The sequence below is a fragment of the Takifugu flavidus genome, chromosome 4, assembly GCF_003711565.1.
Source record: "Takifugu flavidus isolate HTHZ2018 chromosome 4, ASM371156v2, whole genome shotgun sequence".
Classification (NCBI taxonomy): Eukaryota; Metazoa; Chordata; class Actinopteri; order Tetraodontiformes; family Tetraodontidae; genus Takifugu; species Takifugu flavidus.
The window spans coordinates 3,144,985-3,169,577 of NC_079523.1; the positions used below are offsets into that span (position 1 = coordinate 3,144,985).

A 24,593-nucleotide genomic window follows, 5' to 3' on the forward strand; every position below is an offset into this window, starting at 1 on the left:
CCCCTGAGTAATATGGCCCCCAGCCCTGCTTCAGATTAGCTGGAGGAGGGGTACTCACCACATACAATGGGGCCCTTTTTACTTCCAGTGGAGGCCTGGCCCTGAGCTCCAAACAACGCTCTCAGCACAGTGGGCGCTCCTTATATTTCTCTTTTTTCTTTCAAATGCTTTTCTCCTTCGGTCCTTCTCAGAGTGCCCCCCTCCCCAACACACACACACTGTCCCCACACCCTCATGATACACAGGAGCAGTGGATGATAGCCACCGTAGCTGCCGAATAAACAGAGAAACGGGCGTTTTACCGCAGCCCTCTAAAGCGCCGCGCCGTCTGTGGTCGGTCAGAGGCTCATGGGTAACTGCAGGTGGGCAGGTGAGTGTCAGACAGGTGTCCACGTGCACGGAAAGAGCCCAGATTCCACTCTTTTTCCCACTGAAATGAAGAAAAAATCAGACAGGATTTGTCTTTAAAGGGATTAAAACATTAGACGCATTTTTGTGGTAAATTAAAAGATTAAATGTTAAAGCCCAGGTGTGTGTGCACGTTTGTGTGTGTGTGTGTGTGTGTGTGTTTCTGGGAAAGTGTTGTCATTTTTATTCTGGAGCACTCAGGCGTTAGATGGAGGGAGGAGGGGAGAGGAAAGGAAAGAGTATGCATGTGTGTGTGTGTGTGTGTGTGTGTGTGTGTGTGTGTGTTGGGGGGATTTTCCACTTGAACTTACTGGTCTTTTACTGTCCTATCTGAAGTTTTTTCAGTTTTCATTTGTCTGGCCCCTGTCAGGAAGAGCTGACTGTTCTGCGGGGACATGAGGGGACACGTTCTCCCTATTCCCTCTGCTGTCCTCTCACCTCCTCCACTCATCTGTGCATCTGCGCATCCCCGTGTTTGTGGAGAAGCCGGCTAGCAACACCAAATCTGTTTAAAGTTTCAATCTTAAACCATTTAAACCCCCCACTTAAACCCGTCAAACTAGAAGAGACAGAGTCAAACATCCAGTGGCCTAAAACGTTGTCCATTTGTGGCCATATGATACTCTGCAGCTGCGCTCATGGTTTGTGCAAAGTCCCGATAGCTCCGTGCATTATGGAGCCACGTTGGTTTAAATAGGCTGCAGATGCCAAAGAGCGGTCTTCTGCTGTAGACAGAAACAACAATCAGCAGAAACATTGAGGCTGTAAGATTGTGACCCCACTAAATTTTACCCATCAGTTCTCCCCTGAGTAATATGGCCCCCAGCCCTGCTTCAGATTAGCTGGAGGAGGGGTACTCACCACATACAATGGGGCCCTTTTTACTTCCAGTGGAGGCCTGGCCCTGAGCTCCAAACAACGCTCTCAGCACAGTGGGCGCTCCTTATATTTCTCTTTTTTCTTTCAAATGCTTTTCTCCTTCGGTCCTTCTCAGAGTGCCCCCCTCCCCAACACACACACACTGTCCCCACACCCTCACGATACACAGGAGCAGTGGATGATAGCCACCGTAGCTGCCGAATAAACAGAGAAACGGGCGTTTTACCGCAGCCCTCTAAAGCGCCGCGCCGTCTGTGGTCGGTCAGAGGCTCATGGGTAACTGCAGGTGGGCAGGTGGGTGTCAGACAGGTGTCCACGTGCACGGAAAGAGCCCAGATTCCACTCTTTTTCCCACTGAAATGAAGAAAAAATCAGACAGGATTTGTCTTTAAAGGGATTAAAACATTAGACGCATTTTTGTGGTAAATTAAAAGATTAAATGTTAAAGCCCAGGTGTGTGTGCACGTTTGTGTGTGTGCACGTTTGTGTGTGTGTGTGTGTGTGTCTGAGGGGCATCTCATCTACAGTGGGGTTGTAATGCTCACTGACAGGGATAAACAGCGCTGGGGTTTGCTCCTGCCAGGCGAGGGGGAGCAGGTCCCCCTCCCTCCTCTCTCCCGTCTTTCCTGCCTTGTCCACTGTCATTTTTTCAATTATCCCTCTCTCCTGTGTGTCCCCGTAGACCCAGAGGCAGGGTCGGCATCATTTAGAGAGAGCCTGTTTAGATTCTGATTATAGCCTCTCTCTCTCTCTCTCTCTCTCTCTCTCACACACACACACACACACACACACACACAAATAGTTACACTCACCTTAAGCGACAGTCTGTTTGCGGTGTGTTTGCTTTTATCAAAGCTGGACCGGAAAAAAAAAACCCACCAAAGTAGTCCTCATATTCTTTGGATGTTTGAGTTTGGAGACGGGTTTATTTGCGGTTTAAATAATAATTTTCATTTTAGAAAAAAGGAGCTGTGCCGGGGGGGTGAATCCAAAGTTCACACCTAAATGAGAGTGGGTGCGGACATTTACGCATCCTCTCAGAGCTGCAGCCGGCCGATTCCCCCGGCTGCAGCCTGGTTTAATATCACACGCTCCTTCCTTCCTCTGTTTCCGAGGTCTCATCTGAGATGGAAAACGGGGCTTTCCTTCTCGTTAGAATGAAAAGTCATCAAGGGAGGAGAGGAGAGAGGGATCCAGCCTCATTGAAATGCAAGTTCTCTCCCCCCTTCCTCCTCTGCCGGTGCTCCTCTGGGAGCCCATGCCTTTCTCCTCCTCTCTCCTTCCCATCTTCAGGGCGCTCCCTCTCTTCCTTTGTTAATCAGTTAAACTCCCTCTTCAAACAAGCCCTCTAATTACTCCTCCACTCTCTGTAAACGACAAGGCTGTGTCTCGCTTCTCTTCGCCTCCCTCAGCTCCCTCTCTTCAAGACAGGAGTTGACCTCTGTCAGCCACCGACCCTCAGCAGTGTATGTGTGTGTGTGTGTGTGTGTGTGTGTGTGAGCTCACATGTGACTGTTTCTTGCATGTTAATGACAGAAGTGACCGTTCAGGCCTTTTTATTAGTTGCACAACTTTACATGTATCACACACCTGCTAACGTGTGTTTGTTGCCGCTCACGCTCACGTCGCCACTAACAACACGTGACTAAGTACATTTTATTGAGGTCTTTTTTCTTTTCATACTTCTGCCAATATTCTTCTTAATCCAATTGACAATGATTCTCGAACTTCACTTTTCCATTGCATTTATTGGCAGGTTATATAAAATACCACAGGAAAATGTTTTCCTGCTAATCCAGATTTTAAACGTCTCCACCACAAAGTGTGAACTATGACCCTTTATTCCCAATTATTATGCTTCTGTGGGTCTCTTTATTTGGAAAATGGACAAAGAAAGCGTTCCCTGACAGAAAAGTGGAAGTATTGTACGTAGCAATACAGGTGACTTTCACTTTTACTCCATCGCTTTAAGCTCTCGTTAGACAAAAACCAATGCGGCCCCATTCTCCTCCTGACACTGTCCCCTTATATTTCTATTCAGCAGCCATTGTTTCCTTTTATCTCTCATCCTTCCTTCACTTCTTTTCTGTCTTCCTGTGAGTGGATCCTTCCTTCTCCGCTCTTTCTGCTCTCTCGCCAGCTTTACCTCAACCGCTAATCTACCACGCATCTCTCTCTTTTAAATTAACATGCAATATGGAGGGTAAAAAAGGGTCGACAGCAGGGGGAAAAATTAAATGGATTTAATAAATGGCTGACTTCAAATCGCCCGGCTTTTCAGCCTCTCCCTATTCACAGTCCAATGAAAGGGGAGAAATCATTCACCAGGAGAGACAAAGCCGAATGAAAATATAATTCTGCATTGTGAGGCGCTTTTGTCCTGGCCCGTCAAATCGCTAATGGTGAGGCTTTTGTTTTGCGGCGGCGCTCTCAGGCTGGCGGTGTCGTATGGCGGTGGCAACGCATGCCCCATAATCACCACGCTTTGTGATATTAGATTATAGGGGCAATTAATGGCGTCAAATCTTAACTACTCAGCATTCAGCCTGCCACAGACGCACATTCAGCCTTAAACACATGCGTACATGCACGCCTGTGCGCGCACACACCGGCATCAAAGCGTCAGCCAACACGCCGAAAGGTGCTATAACTCCAGTAATTATTACGCCTGCGACTGGAAAATGTCAATGGCGGTGTGTATAAAATAGAATGTATGAGTTGTCAGAGGGGGAGAATGGGATGCACAAGAGCAATTAATTACAGCTTTTCATTTGGCAGCTTAGACTGACAAGGCCCGGCGGTGGGGGCACGCTGGCACGGCGCCAGGCGGCAGCCAACGCCGCCCCCACCTCGCGCGCCACGGCCCACCAACCCCACCCCTCCGCCACGGTCATCCCCTCAGGTCTCGGTGCAGAAGAGCTGCTGAGACATCACACACACACACACACACACAGTTTGAGCTTTGAATAGGGGTAAATGACCAGTTTGAGGGGTGATAATGTGCCTTTTATGACGGCCAAGATGGTGTTTGTAGGATTGCCAGTGGAAAGAATCTCCTCCTCAGTCTTATTTATAGACGTCTCCCCGTCACCAGTGCTGCTTCCTCTTTCGCTGCCCCTGTTTTCTTCCACTTTCTTTAATTAATTAATAAACAGCAGAGCGCCTTATCAGCAGGATCTTCTTATATGCCTTTATGCACATGGAGTCCCAGTTTCAGGTTTTTGTGGTTAACTCGTTGCCGTTTTTCTGTGTTTTGCCGTCAGATTAGCATCTCTGCACATCTCCGTGGTCAGTGCGTGTTTAGGAGTGCTTGCACACCACATTCAGCAAGGAATCACTTCTTTCCTCCGTGTGTGTCTCTCTCTGCGTTCGCCCGCCAGCAGCTCTGTGTGATGAGATCTTTATCTCATCAGATAGCCACATTGTTGTGCCTTTCTTGTTAGCCAGGATTGTCTGCGTGGAAAGAGATTCGGAGAAAGTCCTAATCGTGTGTTTATGAAAGCAGATAAGATATATTATCATATAAGGAGATTACATATCGCTCTTTTTTCTGCGCAGTGTCACTGAAATTGCCATTAATTTTACAATTCCTCCCTTTGTTCTGTAAATAAGTTTTTTGTTGCTGTTGGGTTTTTTTTTTTTTTTTACATTTTTCTTGAAATGAGTCACAGCAGAGAATATGAAATGTTACCTTTGCCAGTCTAAACTGGTTTTAACTGGTCACTTTGTCAGTGTAACTATAAATGGCGTGTGCCCCCTCCAGGTCCCCGTGTCCATGGCTATGATGAGCCCACAGATGATCACTCCTCAGCAGATGCAACAGATTCTGTCTCCCCCTCAACTCCAGGCCCTGCTACAACAGCAGCAAGCTCTAATGCTACAGCAGGTAACACACACACACACTCTCACACACACACAAGCTGGACCCAGTCCCACTGCAGCATGTCTGGGTGTGTTTTAGTGCTGTAGGTGCTGACACACATAGGGTGTGATATTCCTATTCAGAGATCTTTCAAGATAAACACACACTCCTCACACATTCACTCATGCGCACGTTTGCATTGTTGGTAGGATGAGGCTCGCGTGTACATGCGCACACCCTCACACACTCACACAGGCGCACTTGCAGCCACTCCACGGTGAATTACAGCCATTCAGAGGTGTGTGTGCTGATGCTGGTCAGGTGATGTCGAGGTTTCCATGTCAACACAAACCAATAAACACTCTTTATCTCCAACAGATCAGTCGAGTGCTCAGTCACACCAACTTATGCGCCCCCCCACACACACCTACACACAGCAAATATACAAGCTGCCTTGTAAAGGCTGTTAAGAGGATTATTAAGAGAGTGGAAGATGGCGAGTCAGTCAGGCAAGGCCTGACAAGGAGGAGTATATGAGGAACAGTAGCTTCAGGAAGGAAGACCTGACAACACCTATCTAATGGAAATATTCTGCATTTCTGGAAACAGATGTGCGGATGGTTAAGAACCTTTTCCGCAGCCCCTTTTTTAACAGTGAACCTGCAGATGGGGGATGAAGGTTGATAATGCACGCTCGCACACACGCGCACCACCGTGCCTCCATTAAAACCACTGAGTTTAACACTGTTCTCCCACTTAATTAAGCACACTATGGCCTGAGTCTCAGTGTATATCTGCAATTCAGGCACTTTTACACATGCACACACTGACACACACACAGAACAATCTAGCAACGCATCAGTCGCTGAAGCATTAAATTTCATATTCCCATGGCGATACAGTACAGCGTATGGGTGTGTGAGAAAGGGGTTCACGGGCCAGTGCTACACAGCAGTTGTGTGTTTGTAGACGCACCCCTGTGAATTTGCATGTAGGCGTTTTAACCTTTAAGGTCCCAGTAACCTTTACTTTTGCTCAAGCTGCTGCGCCTCTCTTTCTTAGCGTGTTCACTAAAGTCAAGGTCACAGTAATAGGCTGGAGAGGTGAGTGCCTCACTTATACATAGTCTTAATGCACGGAGCCACTGAATCAAATCATTAAAAAGACCTTAATTATCACTTAATTATTCCCTCAACTCACCACTCTCCAGCCATGTATGGGTGCGCGCGTGTGCGCTCGCGTACGCATTTGTCTGCGTGATGAGGAGGCGATCAGCGCTAGTGACGCGGAAAAAAGAGATTAACTCCGCCTAAGGAGTGATAAAAGGGAGGAAAGACAGATGGAAAAAAAGAGCTGTGAGGAAAGAATGAGTCCCGTATTTAAAATAAATTAAGGACAAGGAGGGACGTCATAGTACAAAAGAACAGTGAATTATGCAAAATGTAAGTTATGGCTGTGATAAGATTGATATTGGAAATGTAAAACAGCTTTCCGCACAAAGAGTGGGAGCAGTGGGGCGTGTGGCGAGGATGGGCAGTGGCGTGTATTCTGCTCAGTGTGGTGTCAGACGGATGAGAGAGTGAAACAACTGCTGCTTTGTGAAGTCACTCTCTGCTGAAAAGCCTCTTTGAACGTTTGACGCACCATGAAACAAAGACAAACTGCAGACGGACACATGTACAGGCTGTTCTCCAGAGGATAACCCTCCCTCACACACACACACACACACACACACACACACACACACACACACGTGCGCGTGCCTGTGCGCTCTGAGACTCTGGTCAGTGTGTTTTCCGCCTTGCTCTCAGCTTGGCAAGATTAAAATCTTAATGGAGCTTCCTGAGTAAATTAGTGATTAGTAACTCAAACAAACAGACAAGCTGTGGCCAGTCAAAGGAGGCTCTGTGTGCAAGTCCATATAAATCAGAAATTAATGTGTGTGTGTTTCCATAAATTAAGGTGCCGTGCTAAATCCAGTAGTTTAAAATGATTGCATATGGCATTAGTCTAATTCACTTCAAATCAAATATGCATAATTACGGCAAGGAGTGGGCTACTCGTAAAGGTGAGCGTGCTCAGACCGAGGCGCAAGCTGAAGAATCGGGCCCGAAATAGGGGCAGCTGTCTTGTCTGCACACACTCACAAGGACTGCGACTGTTATGGCTGCGACGGGGCTCTGGTATCTGCCAGTTCTATGCAAATGATATCATTTGGGCACATAACAGCACAGGTGTAAAATCACTTCACGACGCATCCATCAACCCGCCATGTGGGTGGTCGGGGGGCCCAAGGGGTCTCCCATCCGTCTGCAACAGTCTCTGTGATCTGGTCCAGTAACGTCTGAGAGCCTGATAGCTTCCCCGTGTCTGTGCCCAGTTGCAGGAATACTACAAAAAGCAGCAGGAGCAGCTGCATCTGCAGCTTCTGACTCAGCAGCAGCAGCAGCAGCAGCAGCAGCAGCAGCAGCAGCAGGCCGGGAAGCAGGCGGCAAAAGAGGTGAGCTCCACCACGTACACACTCACTCAGCTCAAGTACCCCCTGAAGCACACTCGTGCATTGAAATGCAGGTAAAGTGGTTGATGGGGGGGAAGGAAAAAGGTGTGACCCAGACCTATAGGATGTAATATAGATTGGTGCATTCTCCCGCTCTGCCTACATTGTGTGTTTATGAGCGAGCGTGGACCGAAACAAGGACGAGTGGCTGCGGGGCTCATTTTCTCAGAGCGCTGTGCCAGATTATCCATTTGCATGCTTTCAGCTGCAGGCCTGAGGTGAAATCTCTGTGTAGGAGGGGTCTGCCACTCTTTTAATTGTCAATTAACCTCACCAGCCAAGGAGGCTCCCTCGCTCTTTCTCTCTCTCTCTCGCTCTCTCTCTCTCTCACACACACACACACACAGATATATGCATGAGCTCACACACTGTAACAGGTTTAACCACAGCTGTGGTACAGTCGGATAACAGCGGATCAACTGGGATCACATCGTGGCACAACAAAGAGGATCTCAATCGATCAGACAAGATTACTGTCATAACCTGTGTGCAAGTGAGGCTGGGGGGGTGTGTCAGGGCTGCGCGTGTGTAATAGAGATGTTACTTGGCTACGCGGGCGCTCACTCCCCAAAATTACCAAACACACGGAGGATCAGGAGACGAGAAGGCCCTCATGAGAATTTCCTGATGAATGCATGAGAAGACACGTCCTCCATTCCTCCCCTTCCTCCTCTAACCCATTCCCCCTCCCAGTGGGCAGACCACCACCACCACCCCACCCACCTCTGCTCCTCGCTCCTCGCCGACAGCGGTCAGCCAACTCGACCGTGACCAAAGCAAACCAGTTGTGGTTGACTCGCATGTTGAGGGGGTGTCTGACTCGCTCTCCCCTTCTCTGCCTTTCTCTCTGCTGCCGTCCCAGTTTCCAGGTCTGTTGTCCGGGAACAACGAGACAAGTGCAAACACTGGTCACACGTGCACGCGTAGAGAGCGAGAGGTTTGACGTGTGACGGTTCAGCGCCCAAACACGCCTGGACTTCAGGGAATATGGCTGCACGCTAAAGCTTCATCTGTGGCTGTTGCTGCTATTTAAGGATAGATTCTTTATGCTAACGTTCCTGATCGAGCCATGTTGGGGAAGTACAAGTGTTTGGAAACAAGAGAGGGGGGAGAGTTGAGGGGAATGAAACCGTGACTTTTGCCCTCTCCTCTCTTTTGTGCAATTCCTCTTCGTTTTCCCGTCCGCCTAAATGTGACACGTTGAAGGGAAGTGGATGTGTGCGTGAGCCGAGACTGTGTTTTTGTGTGGCGCGAGTGCATTTGGGACCGGTCAGGAGTCGGCTTAATGAAGTGACTCTGACCATCGCAGGAGATGTGTGCACGCGTATGTGCCTTCGTCTTGGAGTGTCCATCTGCGGCGTGTGTGTGAGTGAGTGCGTGTCCGTGTGACTGGCAGGCTCAGACAGTGTGTGATGTGCTCATAAATCACATTGACAGCCTGTTACTGCGCTAGCTTTGGCCACTCAGCCACAGCTAATGTAAACAGAACACACACACACAAAATATGTGTGTCTTAAAGAACCGTGGAGATGTCTCAGGAGGGAATGATAGATGGAGAAGTGGCTTCGAAGGAAATAGAATAGAACTCCAAAACTAAAGGGCCGGTGACAAATTCTTTAATACAGCCGATGTGTAGAAGGCAGCGTACTTCACCAGAGCTGATGTAAGCGATTTATACCTTTCAAAAGTAAATTTCATTTCATATAAATGTCCCAGCTACAGTAGTGGGCCATAGCTGCAACATGGAAACTGTGATTGATCATATTAATACACTCATTTCCTCTTTAGAAAATGCCCGACAGTTGTAGCACATGTGCATGTGACCAAAACTCAGGAAACCAACCCATCGGATATTAATGCTAAATCCTTCAGCTATAATAATTTAGATGTTTTATAGCCCAAACACGTCAGTGGAACCTTCCAACACACACACAGACACACACGGGCACACGCACGGTCACTGCTCTCCCTAGGCACCAAGTCTAAGAGGAAGTGACCTTTCTGCCCTTCCTGTGAGATCCTCTCTGTTCAAAGAGTTTCACGCTGTCAGACGTACGCGCGGAGACACACAACGAGCAGCTCCTCCGGTTGTATTTATTTATTTCTTCCCCTCTTATCTGCGCGAGATAAAGTCCATTTTCTCTGTGGGGGTCGCTGTTGTGGGGGGGACTTCAAACAGCGCAGCACAGTCCAGGTTTGCCCCACACTGACAGAGCAGGAAGGGGCCATTTATCAGGACAACACACACCAACATTATCGCCACGTGCCATGTAGTCTCTCCCATATTCCCTTCCCTCCTGGATTTCCCCCAGGGCTCCTCACAGATTGTCTTCAGTGGCTCAGATCTTCTGCGCACATGTTGCACAGTTCCCTCTCTCGGCTGCAGATCATCAACGTGTTATTTATTTAATACCGTCCGTTGTTATGAAATTGCCAAAAGCTAACACCCGCCTCTGCCTCCTGTCTCTCTGTCCTCATGCTAACAGCAGCTAGGCACAAAGCAGTTGGCCTTCCAGCAGCAGCTCATCCAGATGCAACAACTTCAGCAGCAGCATATCCTCAACCTCCAGAGACAAGGCCTGGTCCCACTGCAGCCCACTGCCACCATGCAGTCTCTGCAACAAGGTACACACACACACACACACGCACAGCCATGACCCTGCAGACATGTCTTGCACACGTGGTCCTCACTGAGCACACATGCCCAGGTCTGCACCCACTGCTGCGTGTGATGGCTGTTAAGTTAATCAGCCTTTAAAACATAAAAGGAAGCCTGATTGGTGGGTTTGTGGAAGGTACTCATTTGGATAATAGGTAAAATATGCCACTGCTTGATGGTGTGTGCACGTGCTTGAGTGAGTGTGTGCGCGCGCGCACGTGTGTGTGTGATAAAAGCCAGACACCAGAACATCAGCGTTGTGTTTTTGATTTGCCCGCCGGTTTTCTTCTCTTCCGACATGGAACTTCTTACCTGGGTCCTTTGTTTTGTCAGCGCGGTTTTGTGGGGATAAAGGTTGACTCTTTGACTGGCCCGCCCTTCCGCGCATGTGCACATATCCACTTTTGTCTGCGCCAGGTCTATCACGCACATGCTCACACAAGAAATTGCTTTAGGAGCTTTAAAGTGGCCGTAGCGTTGCTAAAGCACTTTTTGAGTCGCCTAAACTGGCCAGTTTCCTTCCTTCTGTCTGCTCAGTCTTTGTTGCAGTCGTGCGTGTGTGTGTGTGTGTGTGTGTGTGTGTGTGTGTGTGTGTGTGTGTGCAGTACAGCGACTGCGTGTAGGACTGTTATTTTAATAACAATTTTACAGGAAGAGCGAGAATCTAAATGAAAAGCAGGATTTAGGAGTTAGCTAACGCTGGGGTTTGGTTTCTCAGACTCTCTGGACTCCCTCTGTCTCCGCATCAGGGTGGAATTTCCCTGCAGTGTGAAAGAGCCGGCCCATTGTGACGGCTCAGCCAGGCGTGAGCCCGAGCATTCCTCTGACCAGCCATGCCACACAAACACACAAACACACAGGCATAAATACTCGCGCGCGCATACGCAACTGCACACGCCGTTGCCCCGCATCAAAGGGCTCCTGGGTGGTTGGTGGGGGCGTTTTGTGGCACGAAGGGTGCGACTCCCAGTAAGATGCAAAACCTTTGTACGTATCTGGAGCGCTGAACTAATTCAGATGATAATATTTTGCGCTCAGGCGGATCGCCGAGGCTGCGCACGGGAACCAACTTCCGGGGTTGTTTTTATTTTTCTCTCTGTGAAATGTGACCTCATCCTGGACGACCACACCTTCCAAAGTAACGTCCCATTTGTCCGCAGACGTTAGCGTGAAATAAAGTGTGACCGCAGCAGCCAGATGTGGGCGTCACGTTTAACAGGCGCAGGGCGCAATCACGCTTCATAAGCTTTTGTTCAATAGCTGCGGGATATTGTGAGGCGGGAACTCAAACTGCAGATGGTTTTTTTAGTGTAGAGAGCCGATGTGGCATTATTTACCCTCCGCACATCTGTAAACAGCATTTTGGAGAGTTTGTGACGCGAGCTTGTCTTCCCCCGGAGGCCTGTTAACAGATTGGTTAGGTTTCAGGTTAATACGCACTAATCCGCGCTCGCAGTGCGTCACTCCTCCAGAGTGAGAACTTTTGTTTTGGCGGGGCTACAGAAGAATGCAGACAAAGCAGACATAATAGCTGGATCGCTTTCCAGCTCCGTTCATGTGTGCATGCGTGTGTGGCTGCGCACGCGTGGTCAGGATCCACTGGCCGAGGACGGGCAAAGCCGAGACTGAAAGTACGCTCGCGTTTGACTCGATTATTATGAAAAGAGAGATTAATTATTTAATCTCAGCGTCCAGGCTCTGACCTCATCCCTCCCTGGAGACGTAGCAGCTTAGACGTCTTGGACAGGGATGAAAAATTCCGTCTGTGGATGTTCTGGTGTCCTAAAGTTCATGAAGCAATGCTCACATTTTGGCACTGGTTTACTCTCCCTGGTTCTCAGGGGAGCTGCGTTTTACATCCACACGCGTTTGTGAGTGAAAGCTGCCTTAAATGGCTGGAATTTAGCCATTCTGCCTAAATGACTTCACCTCTGAAACGGTTTCTCACCGAGCTGTTGCTCCGTTGCAGCGATGTGTCCATCAGACCTCCAGCAGCTGTGGAAGGAGGTGTCGGGGGTGCAGAGCAGCGAGGAGGCCCTGAAACAGGCCGAGGGCCTGGACTTGAGCACCAACAGCTCCAATTCTACCTCAGTCTTCCCCAAAGCAGCCAGCACTCACATCGCACTGCACAGCCTGGCCAACGGACAGAGCCACACCCCAAAGAGAGACAGGTACGTCAGGAGTCTTTAAAATATCCCCACGGTGATGATGTGTTTGTCCTCTGCGTGACTCGGACTCACACGCTCCCGCCAGGTCGTTTTTCGAGCTTTCAACTGCGCGCGTGCACACAGAAACACGGTGACGCTGCATGTCACACGTCACCAGGGTGCAAACGGCTCCCGGTCCATTTGAGCGAGGCGTGTCGGGTGCGGTACGTTCTGTCAGGATGCTCAGCTGCTTTCGGTAGAGAGAACGGCGGAAGCAGGCCTCCTCGTACAAAAGTGGCCGTTAGCACAGAGAAACGGGTGCATGTGTGGCGAGCAGCGCGCGTGTTGTACGACCCATGGCTGTGTTGGCTGCTCATGGGCTTATCTCCGTCTTTAAGTGCCAGGCTGTTTGAGTGGATATCCTCCTTCACCAAGGCAGACAGCGGAGATGACCATGTTCCCCTTTACCCTAAAGGCAGCCAGGCCCCCAGCAGCCAGTGAGTAGCACATACACACTCATACACACACTGTTGGACCAAGGTCGACGGCTCAGTTCAAGGATTCAAGGACCTTTAGTGTCATACCAGCACACATTTACGCGAGATGCTACGAAGTTATAATCCAATATAAGGGCTTATAAGAACCCTAAATGTCTTTTGGTGCTGCTGACCCTTGACCCCACTTGAAAATGTCAACATGAGTGTGCATGAATAATAACAGTGCCATAGTTTATCCTATCAGTTGCACCCTGTCATGCTACCAGCATAGAACAAAGTGGGGAGCAGTATCAGTAGCTTAGCCCGCTAAGCTATTGCAGGCTGATGTGGAGGAGAATGCGGTTGCCAGCAGTTTGTCTTGTCTGCTGTCTGAGCTGCTTCTGAGTTGACTCAACCACAGCCAGCACACACACACACACACACATATACACATATACACAAGCAGCCGCGCGCACAAACTTCCACCCTCAGCCAACACATGTGATCAGGAAGAGGAGAAAAAGTGAAGGGGGAGAAAGAGAGAGACATGTTTCCATCTGTTGGACAAATGTTTTTTGTTACACACCCCTCTGATGTTGATTTTTGAATCCGTCCACGCACACATACACAGTCATGTAAATATAAGTGGAGACAGCGATCGACGGTGATGCGCCGGCTTTCGACCGCATCTGCTACTGGACCTGCCACACACACTCATACCGCTGTCACAAACACACGCACGAGCACACGTGCAATAGCAGAGTTGGCCCAAACCAAACCAGGCATGGAATTTAATCACCACACGCACACACATACACACACACACGCCGAATTTTTCAGAGAAACACACGCAAAAAAACACAAGTGCACAAACTCACCGCAAAAGAGCAACAAGCACAACTGCAGCCGCCACCAATCAGTCACTGCTGCTTGGTGCCGTGCCGACCCGTCAACTTCTGAAACTCAAGACACACGCAGCAACACATGCGCAGCACACATGCGCTGCACACAAAGACAGGTCACGGAATTAAAGAATGTGCCTCTGAGGTTGCTGGACCAATTCCCTCATTTGCCTGGCTTCTGTAACTGACCCGGTTCTGCTCCATCGTCCCCTCTCCGCTCTTGGCTTTGTGAACTCTGGAAGCTAATGAGCGCTAACCAGACTCAGATGGTTGCGACGGTTCTGCCGCTGTCGCGGTTTTGCACGTGTGCATCATTAAGCGAGAGAGAGGCCCGATAAAACTGTGTTCTCTACATTTCTGACCGCTCCGTTTCTCTTCTTCTGTGTCTTTCGCTGCAGTCACGAAGAGCACGCTAGCTCACACCCTCTCTATGGACATGGAGAGTGCAAGTGGCCCGGCTGTGAAGCCCTGTGTGAGGACATGGGACAATTCATCAAGTAAGTTATCGGACCCAAACTTGGAGCCTGAACTCTAACATCCTAGCATCTCTGGGAGGAGGCACACGTGGGGGACCACACCGGCGTGTTAGGGCCGCTTCACGTTTCCTCGCTAATTCACCAGTTGCCGTCTGTTACATCACATTTGCTCTGAGGTGAACACGTGTATCATAAACACAAGGAGAGGGGAACTGTGTGTTTGTTTCTCGCTTTCTTTTGAGGAATTCTCGGCACTATTTGTTTTTTTTACATGAGTAGCAAATGATTCCTGCTCAGGAAGCAGAGCTGTGACGCAGAACATTTTAAACTGCCCTAAATCCAGTAACAAGGGAGGAGCGGCTTAAAACCCACTTCTCACTCCATCACGGTAATTTACCAGTATGTAGGAGTCACTGGACTATGCTAATGCAGCTACAGGCCTTGACATTCAGCTTCCCCCTTCATTGTCACACACACACACACACAACGCAGCCGACTTCCCCTTCTGGCTGCTAACGAAGCCTCCAAAAGCCCTTTAATGAATCCCTAAACAAACTCATCCTCTCATTAGCTATGTGGCTCTCTTAGCTATTTGAGCTACGGCGGTATTAATAAGCCGGGTGACGAAGTACACACACAATCGCAGACGTGTCCGCGGTGAGCGTGATGGCATCGGACGGCGGGATCAAAGCGCGCAGGCAGGCTGGGAAAGTTTGGACAGGAAAGCTGTTGTTTGGTGTCTCATTTCACATGGCCTCGGGGCAGATGGAAGGAGAATGAGAGATAGAGGAAAAGGGAGTGTGTGTGTGTGTGTAAGAAAGGGGGGGTTAGGCAAGAAAATGAAGGCAGTGACAGATAATGCCGTCAGGCCGACGGTGCGTTCCCTTCCAGCCAGCTTTAGTCATCGCCCCAGGAGAGAAAAGGGTAGAAGCGTAGGAGACACTCCTCTATCCCAGCCCTCTCTTCTCCTCTCTCTGCCCCCCTCCCCCCTCCCGGTCCTCTGGTATAATACTTTGGCTGTGGTCGGTGGAGCTGGGTGTAATGTGGGTTAAAGTCTTGTCTGCCAGCACTCAGAGGAGTAAACAGAGCCTCATTGTCGGGACACGTTGAAAAAAAGGAAACCGGCTACTGTTTATGGCCCGACTAAAGAGGGACTCAGAGGTTGGGGGGGGGGGGGGGGGTAATCAGGCAGATTCGGTTGGAATGAGGGTGAATCACTGGCATTTTGTGGGGGAAGACAAGTGTGGAGAGTGGACAGGAGTGCATGTGAAAGATAGAGCTTAATAGAGAGTCCAAAAGAGGGGTGAGCTCATGTTTTTGTTGTTATTATCGTGCACTTGTGTTGAGCTGTCTATCTGCCTGGATTAGCTTCACCATGACATCATTGTTTTCCTTTCATTTCCAGTCTGGACAGATATTGCCCAACTTTCTGCCTTCTTAAAGACACAAACACACACACAAATGCACGCACACTGAAGATATACTGTACAGTTTCTGCCTAATCGAGTAGGACACTGACTTTTTGAAGTGCACTCAATTTACAGGCTGTCTCGTAGGACATGGGAAATCTCACACTGATTTAGCAGCACACACACACACACACACACTGAACAAAATTTAAAGATGCATATATGGTCCTCACTACATAGGATGTGCAAGGACACACACACACACACACACACACACACACAACACACACACACACACACAAGTGAACAAGTGTTAAAAGTTGGAGTTTAACAAACAGACGATAAGGCTTTTTGCGATAACACATGAGCTCATGTCCAGGTGGTTGTCTTGGGTCACGTCTCTCTGAGGACCATTGAAGAACACAAACACACACAACACAGCTGTTGCGTCCTGCACTAGACAAAATAAACTCCCTAGATTGGGATTTATTTTTGCTAACTCAAAGTCCAACTCCTGCCAGTAATTAAACCCTTAAAAACAAATTTGGCCTCTCGCACGTGGAAAGGATGTAGTTCCACGTTGACGTGGCCTGCGCAGGCTGTATTTTAGCTCCGCCCCCCCGTTCGGCCATGTTTTTGCAACTGGAGTGTTATATTTCTTTGCCAGTTTCATCGACCTTTGGCGTTTTCTCTACATTTGAAACAGATTTGGAAGCAGAAGAGGAGGAGCTAATGTTTTAGCCTCAGAACTTTCACTTCCACATCCAACCACTTTCACGTTTCCTCAAGCGTGACACCAGATTGTTGTCATCGCTTTCTCTCATGTTGGCCTCACATTCACAACCTATCAGTGAGCACCATTCACGCCACGTGAAAACACGTTCTAGATGCATTAATCAGGAGAAATCGGGTACTTCCTGTTCCATAAGTTGTTTTGATTTGATTGAATTTTTCAGCCAATCAAGCCCGAACTGATTGGCGACTTCCTCTCGTTTCCCCTCTCACCTTCAGGCACTTGAACAACGAGCACGCCCTCGACGACCGCAGCACCGCTCAGTGCCGAGTCCAGATGCAAGTGGTTCAGCAGCTGGAGATACAGGTGAGTCACGCCGCCGTGCGCACAAACACGCGCCTTTAAACAAAGCCACAGAAGAGCGTGTTTGCCGGTCGGTGGCGGCGACGCGTCTGAAGCAGGGCAGAGTTTATGGAGAGCAGCGGAGCTTGTAATTTAAAAGAAGTCGGCAGTGAAGCTGCCATCGCCGCTCCAATTATAAAGCTGCTCTGGTCACCAGTGAGAGAAGAGGGGGGAGGACGGGGGAGGGGGGGAGTGGATGACCGGGCTGCCGCTCTTGTTCTTAAAGTGGCTGGTGCACGCTGAGCTCTCCAAGCATCTCAACAGATGAGCCGAAGCACAAACACCAACAGAACAGAGGAATGCGCAGAAAAGTTCCACAAGGAGCCGAAACACAAAGGGAGCCTCTTCGCGCTCATCTCGACATAGTTTTTGAAACCGCGCACGTGCGCGGGCGCGCGCGTGTCCGGCGTTAGTGTTGTGTTCAGTGATGGTAAACAGCGTTTATCAGGGGGCCCTGAAGCCACCACCAGCGAACGCAAAGTGACAGAGAGGCAGAGGTGTCACATCAGATCAGGGAGGCCGTCAGACTGGTGGAGCCCTCCAACGGCGCGCGCACACACTCACTCACGTGCACACGCACACACACACACACACCCTGTTTAAGAATCTCATATCTGTGCATGGTTGTGCTGTATGAGTATGTAAATGGTGCTATCGCTCTCCAGTGGACCCGTTCTTTCTGGGGAGGACACACACACACACACACACACACACACACACACACACACACACACACACACACACTGGATGCAAGATGGGCTGCAGCAGCACCGGTTAGAACCCGCTCACCGATGTCAAACAGTAGAGAGCGCGTCTCCAGGCTGGTGTAAGTGCGCGAGGCAGCTCCGGGGGAAAGACGTGGCTGCTTTTCATATTTTTCTTCCCGCCTGAGGCAGAATTCTGAGTCTGTGTCAATATCGCCTCATCTCGGGCCGAGCGTGGGCTCGGGTCCCGAAACGTTGTTGTTTCTGGTGGTCATGTCTGCCCTTGTTGTCCTTCACAGTTGGCGAAGGAGAGCGAGCGACTCCAAGCCATGATGGCCCACCTGCACATGCGCCCGTCGGAGCCAAAGCCTTTTAACCAACCAGTGAGTTCACGCTGCAGATACACGACACCGTCTGACCCCAAACTCTCTGACCTACTGCTGCTTCTCATCATTGAGCATTTTCTTCGTCTCCATTCCCACTCATCCCTCGCGCCTTGTCGTCCTTATTGTTGGTATCTACTCCCCCTATTGACCAGTCAGTGTAACTGCGCTGGTTTTAAATCAGATGGACTTTTTGACTGCATCTTTTTTCCCCTTTAACAAAAATCTCTTTGTTAAATTTCTCCTGTCGCAGAACCTGAGAAAAGTCTGCTTTTATAATGTTCCCCCAGAAAGCAGTAAATTCCAAATATTCAAACTATGTCTCTGTTAAACTTCCAATTTGTTTGAAACTGATGATTCCTCAGACGGAGGGAGCAGCTGGAGCCAGATTTCCAGCGTGCGCTGACAAAAGCAGGAAAGATTTGACGTGTGCAAATGTGCCCGCGTGTGTTGCCGAGTTGTTATTAGGAATCTAATGAATATTTCATTATTTCAGATTGACGAGGAGTCTTATTAAAATATGAAGATGTTGAAATTAATTGTCAATTAGAAGCAGAGTGTCTTAATACGGGGGAATATAAATGGGTGCAGCATGTGAGTGTGTGCCTGGATGCGTCGATTGCGGTGGGGGGGGGGGGGGATCAGCTGTTATTAACATCTAATGGGAAATCAGGAAGAGGCGTGTTCTGTCGCCGCTGGAGACGAGCCTCGGGGTCAGGGATTGGAGGAGGAGGGGGAGGGGCGGAGCGTCAGGGATGGAAACAAAGCTTGGCCTCAATTAACAGGGTTGGACTGTTACCGTGGTGATGCAGCGTGGTCACAGCGTTAATGAAGTACCTGTTAAACAGCCCCGCCTCTCTCGGTCAGCTTAAACGGTACCGAGAGGGGCACGTTTTATACACGCATAAACACACACACGTGCACAGTGGTTTTAATTAGTCTTAAGCTAGCAGCCCAAAACGTCCATCCCAGTGAGCCCGGGAAAACTGGCTGTGCGTGTGCGTGTGTGCGCGGCTCTGCCTAATTGGGCCAGATTGGTCCGTGAAGCCTGTGCCACCGCAGGGTGCACGTGTGCGTTCCCTCCTTACAAGCACGCTGTGGTTTCGGATTTGGAAGGCCGGGGTTAATTGCAGCCTGAGCGGCGTTTCTAAAACCTCTATTTTGTTCTTGTGAGCGCGGCTCGGCCCGAATATATATATACAAAGATATCGATCTTCTTATGCAACGGACGGACTGGGGATGGTTATCGGCCGCCCTCGACCCGGTCTCCGTGTGCAGAGAAGGCTTCTAGAGCAGATGGTGGAGGGTAAACACGGAGAAAGCACCAGTCGTGTAGAAAATCCATTTTATGTCTCTGCACACAAACGGGTCTCCGGCGCCCCTGCAGACTCCGTTCTTTCTGTCACCTGTTCACGCCGCTCGCCACAACGCTAAACGCCGGCCCAGCGGACAGTCAGGGTCAGAGTTCATAGTTCAATGAACTGATGGTGTGAACGTGCGTCTCTCTTCAGTTGAACCTGGCGTCCAGCGGCTCTTTAATAAAGAGGGACAGCGAGGCCTACCCGGAGGGCCTCCCTCATCCACCCACCTCGGCTGCCACCCCCATCACCCCGCTGCGCCAGGGACCCTCGGTCATCAGCTCCTCCAGCCTGCACACACACTCCCACTCCCACACGCACGGCGTCGGGCCCATACGTAGGCGCAACTCCGACAAGTATTGCACCCCGATCGCCTCAGGTAAGCTCCAGACCTGCCTTCTCGTGACGCCACCGGCGTGTGTTCTCTCTCAGGGGTTCGCCAGCGAGCCCATATGGTGCGAGCGCTGTAGGCTTCCAACGTCTGTCGGGTTTTATGGTTGCCAGGTTTGTTCCTGCATTACCTGTAGCCTCTCGTGAAGCGAAATAAGGATCACAAAAGTTTCTTTTTCAGCTGTCAGTCAAGCTTCCACAGATGTTTCAATGTCCAACGACCTCATCGAGACTGACGCATGTTTATTGTTTTGCAGAGCTCGCTCAGAACTGTGAGTTCTACAAGAACGCCGATGTCAGGCCTCCCTTTACTTATGCCTCTCTCATACGTCACGTAAGTTCCTCCGGACGCCCGGTTCTTCCGCCTCATCCCTCCGTCTGCGCTTTCTCTAAGTTTTGTTGTCTCTCTCGACACCTTCAGGCCATTCTGGAGTCCCCAGACAGACAGTTGACTCTCAATGAGATCTACAACTGGTTTACACGGAAGTTTGCCTATTTCAGGAGAAATACAGCCACATGGAAGGTGAAAGTCTCCCTCTTTTACACAGATTTTGCAGTTGTTTTAATCTGACCTTTATGTCCAAATAAAACCCAGAAGATCATGTGTTGGCAGCAAACTGCAGTCGTCATTTTAGGCTTTTTGGTTCATGGTTCCCAACATATGAGGCGGTAGAAAAAAACTCTTGGGAAGAAGTGGAAAACAGATTATTGCTAATTTTATGACATATTATGAGCAGCCATCGTTTCCAGTGCAGTGAAAACATTTGAAATGAGTGGTTTCCACTGCTCAAGAAGATCCGGGCTGATTCAATCATCTCTGACGAGCTTGGGATTGTTTAAAGGGTAAAAAGGCTGAGGATTTCCAGAGGAAAACTTCGTTTTGGCGCTTCACAGGTCAAAGCTTGTTTCTGTGCACTGTACTTTTAATTGAACCTAAAATGTCATCTGCTGCTGCGCCAGGAGCAAAGCTGCAGCCTAACTGTGGTTTGCGCCCGCTGCTAAAGCCCAAACACGCGCCCGCGGAGACGGTCGGACCACAGGCACAGCAACAATGCGTGCAGCAGATTTTGCAGTCTTGTTTGCAACATTTGGATTCGATTTGATGGCTTCGTTTCAACGTCTGTGCAGGGATTGGTCACTCATTCCTAACCTAAACAGCTCTCTCACGCCCAGCATAGCACACACACACACACACACACACACTGCTCATCATCACACACATTAAATTCATTCTGTCACACACAGCCACCTGGCCTGATCCCGCTATTGTAGGTGCTGACCCATTTCTGCAGAAACCTCACACTAATTTAAGTTCCTCCGGAGAGAGAGAGCAAGTGCAAGGACAGAACAAAGGAGTAGAAGTGATGGGGGGGGGAGGGACGGCGTCCTTTCTCTAATAGCCCAAAACCAAGGAAAGTGGTGGCGAGGTTGCAGGGAAGGATGATGAAGATGATGATGGAGCGGTAGAGGGAAGGTTAAGCGATGGGCCAGTTAAGAATATCTTTACCTCCTCATCTGACTTTTATGAATTTTAACTATTCATGTCCGGTGTCTGCTTCCTGTGCCTCGCAGACCTTCAGATATAGCCCTAACGTATTTATATAGCGCCGCACAAAGTCAAATAGGCCCGTGGAGATGTATGTCCTTTAATAGGCTGTTATATTTCATGAGGACAGCAGCGGTGTCGGAGTGGAAGCCATTGATCATTAAAATAAAGGGAGGGAGGATGAGGTAGGGACCGGATTAACTTCTGAATGTTGTATCCATGCCAGCGATAACTTCTGAAACAGATGAGCTCAGCGTGCAGATGCATCATTCAGGAATAGTCACATGATTTAACCAAAAGAACCAGCTGGCGTCTCAAACCCAGTCAAATATCTGAAAATGTTTCCTTGGTGGTCCACACTCTCCACACAGAGAGGGAAATGGGCTACTTCAGATCCAAATGATCACTTTAGAATCTCAAGTGAGCCCCTTGTGTTCATAGTGTGAATAAATCAAAGGGAAATATCAGTGTAGAATTTAAGCACGTTGATCAGCTGCAATCCTATGGAGGCTAATTTGGGGACGTGGCAGCAGCTCTGGATTAATAACAACGGCCAGATGTTTGCACCTGCGGTGTGAACCTGCAACACACCTTTGCTCTTTGTTTTGTCAGAAACAATTCAGTCCTTCCTCCCAAAAATCCTGCCCCCTCTTGTGACCCCCCCTCCCCCGAGATGAGTGGCACATGCGCTGTGACCCACTGTAAATGACTGCTAATGTTTTAACAGGGAGAATTAGGCTTTCATCACGGAGATGAATGCAAATAATGCCGCCACAGCACCGGCGTGCGCGAGTGTGTGTTTGTGTGTACGTGTGTTTGCACTGCCAGGGTGGCGGGCACAGATTGGGGTCAGACTCATTTACAAAACTTAGCATCACAGCTCGGGGGGTTGAGGGGATGTGGGGGAGAAAAGGTTCCTCCGCTGATTATGGCTTGTGTAATTATGTGTGTGTGCACTTGTGTGCTTGTATGCGTGTGTGTGTGTGTGTCTGAGTGTGTAATTATTGCGAGGAGTGATGCATGCCTGGCCTGTCCCTCCCTCTCAGCTTAGAACAGCGTGTCAGAGAGAATATGCAGGATTTAATTATAGACGAATTAAAATTGGTAATGAAATTGGGCATGAACAAACTACAAATAGCAGATGAAAAGGGAGGCCTGTCCCTGGGGGGGTGAGACAAAGATAGCAGCGTGCTCGCCTGTGGATGTGAGCGTCTGTCGTGTGCATGTGTGCGTGTGTGTGTGTGTGTGTGTGTGTGCTGATAACTGATGAGAAAAATTTGAAGATAAAATAATGTTTCCGGAGAAGTTACCTAGCGTTGGCGCCGCACGCGCAGCAGCACTGTGGATGTGCGATGGGTGTGAATCGGATTATCCTCAGGTCGCTCTTTTTAAAAGGGAATTTAACACCAGGCTGGAAAGCTTTGTTTGTCCCAAACACATCCTGAGTGAGCTTTCCAGGAATCTAAGCTTCCCTAAAGATCGCTGCTCACCGTTTTAACCGGATGGAATTTGAGTTATTTTGCATCATACACTTAAAATTCTAATAAAACAAATCCATGTAAAATGTAAACTAATCTTGTTGACTGACCGTCATATTTGTCCTTTTTTTCCCAGAATGCTGTGCGCCACAACCTGAGTCTGCACAAGTGCTTCGTTCGCGTGGAGAACGTGAAGGGGGCCGTGTGGACTGTGGATGAAGTTGAATACCAAAAGAGGAGACCACCAAAGATGACCGGGTGAGTGCGCGTGCACGCACACCGTGCACGTGTGAGGATGATGCGAGTGTGAGCAGATGCGTTCTGTCACGCTGATTTGCGAAAAGGACGTCTTTTTTTTTTTTTTAGCCAAGAGGCTAGCTCGATTTAAAAAAGCCTGTGGCTTAACATGTTGCAGTGTGTGTGTGTGTGGTGTGTGTGTGTGTGTGTGTGTGTGTGTGTGTGTGCTGCCCTGTTTGTCGACACCATTAGTAAACAGCTGTGTAAGATGCAGAAGAGGAAAATCCTTGTTAGCGTAAACAGATGTTCTCTCCAACCACCAGAGAAACCCAGAATAATTACACATGCACACGAACACGCACACTCCTGTAAACTCCTGATATTAGACGCTCTAGTGTGTGTGTTTTAGCATCTGTTTACAGTCTGTGTGTGTTTCCACTTGTTTGATAAGTATGCAAAAATGATTTGTGATGGGTCTTTCACATGTGGCCTTCATTTGTGATTGTCTCTGCAAACAGAAGTCCCACTCTGGTGAAAAACATGATTTCAGGACTGGGCTTTGGTTCCCTAAATGCCAGCTATCAGGTAAGGAATGCACACACACACAGACACACGCACACAGACACACACACACACAGACAGACACACACAGCCAATCACAATCAAGGTCATTAATATCAATTCCCTTTTATAATTAGCAGATTCCCTAACGACGTTCACACCAGCTCCCTTTCCACCAGAACACATATCCTCACCTCCCACCTCACATTAACACGCATGCCCCACCCCACCTCTGCACACACACACACAACACACACACACACACACACGCACTAGCTCCTGACTCTTGTACACATCAGGCCCACAGACCTGCAATTTTCTGAATAAAATGATTTATTGCTTCAAGTATTTGTCAACTAAGGTCACTAAGATCAGGGTTTTATTATATTGGCATTCTTTATTTACTTTATTTATTTATTTTCTATGGGATGACATACAGAGACACACACAGTAGAGTGTATCTATAAACAGCAGGATGGGTCACTGTTTTTTTAGTGTATGTTGTGTGTGATTCATCTTCATCTCAAGATTTTGCTCTGTCACTCACACACCCACACACACACACACACACACACACACACACACACACAGTAACCGTAACTGCAGGGAGAAGTACAAGTATTGTATATAAGTGCCCCCTAGTGGTTGCAAGTGCACCAGCAACTAACTTGTTCATATGGAGGAACTAAAATGCTGTTCTTAAAAAGTCTTTATAAAATCTTTTGCCTTATTTCTGTTTTTAACACAACCCCCCCCCCCCAACTTTTGCAGGCGGCTTTGGCAGAGAGCAGCCTGTCGCTGCTGAACAGCCCCTCCCTGCTGACCTCTCCGTCTGCGGCCAGCCTCAACATGCTGCACGTGGGCCACGATGACGTCAGCTCCACTGTGGAGCAGGTCAACAGCAACGGCAGCTGCAGCCCCACCCTCAGCCCCCAGCAGTACAGGTACATCTGCAAACGCCCCCCCCCCCCCACTGCTCACCGCTCTAACGCATGTTTTATTAAAATCACAACCGACTTTAACACC

The 24,593-nt window shown here is 49.1% G+C and overlaps 1 protein-coding gene across 3 annotated transcripts in view; it reads left to right on the forward strand.

Annotated features, from left to right (window-relative positions):
* foxp4 (forkhead box P4) overlaps positions 1–24,593 on the forward strand; it is a 75,162-nt gene that overhangs the window by 45,569 nt on the left and 5,000 nt on the right. For 2 of the 3 annotated variants that reach the window (XM_057030210.1, XM_057030212.1), the window contains 14 exons: positions 5,051–5,173; positions 7,530–7,649; positions 10,193–10,331; positions 12,335–12,536; positions 12,911–13,009; positions 14,289–14,387; positions 16,787–16,874; positions 17,914–17,997; positions 19,509–19,734; positions 20,003–20,079; positions 20,167–20,268; positions 22,906–23,027; positions 23,525–23,591; positions 24,339–24,511. In XM_057030210.1, coding sequence (XP_056886190.1) covers positions 5,051–5,173; positions 7,530–7,649; positions 10,193–10,331; positions 12,335–12,536; positions 12,911–13,009; positions 14,289–14,387; positions 16,787–16,874; positions 17,914–17,997; positions 19,509–19,734; positions 20,003–20,079; positions 20,167–20,268; positions 22,906–23,027; positions 23,525–23,591; positions 24,339–24,511 — 1,721 coding nt within the window. The remainder of the gene's footprint in view (positions 1–5,050; positions 5,174–7,529; positions 7,650–10,192; positions 10,332–12,334; positions 12,537–12,910; positions 13,010–14,288; positions 14,388–16,786; positions 16,875–17,913; positions 17,998–19,508; positions 19,735–20,002; positions 20,080–20,166; positions 20,269–22,905; positions 23,028–23,524; positions 23,592–24,338; positions 24,512–24,593) is intronic. The other variant, XM_057030211.1, reaches the window with a different exon arrangement.